General features: G+C 35.6%; 1 protein-coding gene across 1 annotated transcript; it reads left to right on the forward strand.

Moving 5' to 3' along the window:
* The first annotated feature begins 860 nt into the window (after positions 1 to 860).
* On the forward strand, positions 861 to 2720 carry LOC125191645. The gene is made up of 5 exons (XM_048089042.1): positions 861 to 1199; positions 1545 to 1656; positions 1733 to 1825; positions 1973 to 2182; positions 2395 to 2720. Exons 1-5 carry the CDS (start codon positions 892 to 894, stop codon positions 2623 to 2625), a joined length of 954 nt encoding a protein of 317 aa, XP_047944999.1. The 5' UTR covers positions 861 to 891; the 3' UTR covers positions 2626 to 2720.
* The last annotated feature ends 1259 nt before the right edge of the window (positions 2721 to 3979 follow it).

The following is a 3979-nucleotide window of genomic DNA, read 5'->3' on the forward strand; positions in this document are numbered from 1 at the left end:
CATTATTTGGGGAAAAAAAATTACATAGTCAATAAAAAAAAATTAACCACATCAACGTTCATCCCTCCGTGTCCAAACCTCTTTGATGATATCCTCCTGAAGTCGAATATGGGCATCTCTTTGCCACATGTCGGCAAATGCGCGCAACCGCTCAACCTCTCCATGAGGTACCCCCATGTTCACATTCGCGCTAGCCACGCCGTGGCTTGGACTGGCACCCGTATCATCTTCGTGGTCCACTGAGTCAGTTCGTCACCTTCACTTTCGACAATCATGTTGAAAATAGAGTTTAGAGAGAGAAACTTATCAACACAAGTGGTGTGAATGAAATGAAATTCAACGAGCCGTATTTATAGAATTTTAAAAAAAATTGAATTTTAACTCGGATGTCCGACCGTGAGTCCGTGACGTCCGACTGACGCCACAATGGCGGACGTCCAGTCAAACGTCGCGCGGATATCCGACGTTCTCACGGGACGTCTGTGTCCGACTTATTTTGTTCCAATGGCGGACGTCCCGGTCGCCCGTCACGGAAGTCCGACCGGACGTTCGCCATTGGAGATGCTCTATTGGAGATGCTCTCGTAATGCAAATACTAAAATTTGTTGCGAACTGAATCGCGTGTGATTTTTTACTGTTTCCCATTCAACTAGTGCTGTTAAAACAATTAAGATTAAATTGATACAAATTGAACCACGTTTATTACACCATAAATAAATTAATTACCCAGATTGTACGAACAATTAATATTTTTTGGTTTCGACAAAAAAAAAAACTATATCATGATATTATCTTGTCACAAAATACTATAAATACACCTTGTAACACAAAGCAATGAGCATATACTAGTCACTACACATATACCTCACTCAATTGCGTTCTAAAATCAAGATGACTCCATTGTTTCTTATTTGCTACATCATCTACACAACTTTCACTACCATCATATTGTCTCTCTTCCTCGGCTTCCGCCTCCTCCTCCACCGCCTTTTCCGTTCGAGCACAACCAAAGGGGATGTCGGAAATGTCATCGCACTATACGAAGGCACTCTCCATCACGAGCGTCGCAACCCGGTCCACAACTCCTTCTGGTTCACTATACGCTTCGCTCTCATTGACCTTGACCGTGCACCCTACGCCCCGCCCACCTACCTCTCTGCTGACGAAGCTCGCCGAGCTGCCAAGACTAATGGACCTGTGTAAGGCTTTACTCTCAACTCATATATTCACTTCGTCTCAGTATAAGCGATCCGTATCATTTAAATTAAAAAACTTGTTAATTACTCCTATGAAACATGTGATGATTCATTTCAAAACTTTTCTTAAAGTTGGAACACATAACTATATTAGTTCGTAAATACATTAAAATCAGTTGATATCATAGAATATATCAGTTTCCGACCCAATATCAGTTTGTTGACTCATGGATATCAGTTTATGACTCAATACTATAAGTTCCCGACTCAATATCTGATGCCAACTTATATGATTTTTAATTTTCAAAGTTCTCACCGGAATCACTCCTTATAAAACATTTTTACCAGATATCTCCTGACAACACTTCCAAGTTTGGGATATCGAAGCACTCCAGTGAGCTATTACTACTGCTATGACATCGAAGACTCCAAGAAAATTTTCAAGAAATGCATAATTGAGGCAAGTAACTTTGTCACGTATTATAAAAAGAGTTACACCACTAAATGTTTAACATTCATGGTTAAATTTGAACTAGGGAACTAATACACCATGGGGAGAAAGTATAACATTTGTGTTCAATCCAAGCTCCGATTCGGTCCCAAAATGTCAATATATAACCGGTTTCTCGGTTCGTACTCCGTACTATATTAATTTCTTTTTCATTTTATTTCCAAACTACCCATTACTCACGAGGGTATTTTGGGTAGTTTAACTCAAAAAAAGGTCGATGAGATTTGAATGTGAATACTTATTAATCAATTGTCAAAATTTGAAGGATATGCTTGGATATTGGAGGCTCAAAGTGAATGAACCAGGAGAAGATTTGTATGCTTATATTTCAATTGAACATCCAAAATTTGGCAATAATTATTTTATAGCGACTTTGAAAGCCAAGAAAGTTGAGATCTCTTCTACAACGCCAGATGATCTTGAAGCATTCTTTTGGTTGCAGCCTCATATGGGTTCAATTCTTTCCTATTGGATTGTAAGTGATACTATTAATTAACGTAGATTTTATCTAATCGATTATCGAACTAAATTTAATAATTAAAGAAATAATGTTAAAGTAATGATAGTTGGTTATATTTGAAAGTTGCAGAATTAAACAGAATTTGATCAGACTTATAGTTTTTCCGGAAATTTTCCCTTTATAACAAAAATGTTTGGATAATTATTTTCTATGATGTGTTTGTGAAGGCGCTCAAGCTTTGGTGGAAAAACGTTCATTTCTATGAACATCCAAAAAAAGAGAACGCAAACTACAGGGAAGACTGTTTTAAACAAAATGTTCAACTATGCCCTGCATTTGGAGGAAAAAACGCAGCCAACGACGTCGTTTCAAGCAAAGAAGCGGTAGATCGTTGCTTCATGTGGAAAGAAGCTCCATGGCCATGGTCATGCCTAATTGCTCCAAGGTCATCATTCTAAGATAGAAAATGTTGTTGCTTAGATGAAAATAATATGCTACAGTCAATATTGGGGTCTCATAAAAATAAAAATCTCTCTGAATGCATTGTCCCATATATCGTTGTAATGTTCATCCATGTAATTTATAATCCTCCTTATGTATTTGAACACATATATTAATGGGATAGTATTAGTTTATCGTATAAAATTGATGTTGAGAAATTAGGGATGGAAAAATATATGGAAATATTAGTATATCACATTTATTGTTACCAAAATATATCGGAAATATTAAAATTTTGATATACAATGATTTTCAGTACCGTATAATATTGTAGCAGACGATTATTATGCAATAGTGGTGTACATGTTTATATACAGCAATATACCCAAAATTTGGTATTATTATAGTACTCCTTATGTCTGTCATTAGGAGTTCTGATCACTTTTGCGCACTCATTTTGTAAAAATGATAATAAATAGTTAAAATGGATAAATGGTAAAGTAAAAAGAGAATAATTTAGATAAGATTATTCTTAACATTATTATCTCTCCTACTTTATATCATTTCTCCACTTTAACTACTCCATTTATTATCATATTTTACAAAATGAGTATGCAAAAGTGACTGAGACTCCTAATGACGGACAGAGGGGTACTTATTTTGTATATGTAGTCGATAACTTATTTAGTATTCTATGGCACCGATATATACTAAAAATATTATCAAATTTTTGCCAAATATATATAAACGTAACGACATGAAATAAGATTTCAGTATACCATATCGACTCATCCTCGTAAAGAACACACAATTTATCTTTAATAATTAGTAGTAATTAATTATAGTGTAGAGATATTCCACAAGAAGCGTGCATGTACCATCTTTTTAAAACCAGTAGATTATACATTTGGGTCTTCGCATTGAGGCCTTTTTCTGTGTTGGATTTAACAATCCTCGACTGCTTTCTCGAAGGCCCAATGCCTTTTTTTCTTTATTTATGTCTTTTTCTTCTTTTAAATCTCATAAATCACAATCATAAAATTAATAATAAATCACATAAAAATCTAGTTTACTCAATCTCACCTTTAATTTCAAAGTGAGTAATAAACCAAAATCGGAACCACTTGGATCCTTCAGTTCTGGTTCCACCTCTCGGGAAACCTGAGCTGGTGGTTCCAGAACCGGTAGCATCACTATATCTCAACCATAAAATTAATCTAAATTTTCATCATGGGCTTTGTTAGCTAGAGTTTAATGGGCCAAACCGTTCAGATATGCGAAAAATTGACCCGATCCGAGAATGCCTTCCGTTTTCACAATCCAAACACGGTCACTAACACAATCGAGCTCGATACAATACATACATATATA

Source organism: Salvia hispanica, chromosome 6 (assembly GCF_023119035.1).
Source record: "Salvia hispanica cultivar TCC Black 2014 chromosome 6, UniMelb_Shisp_WGS_1.0, whole genome shotgun sequence".
NCBI classification, from domain to species: Eukaryota; Viridiplantae; Streptophyta; class Magnoliopsida; order Lamiales; family Lamiaceae; genus Salvia; species Salvia hispanica.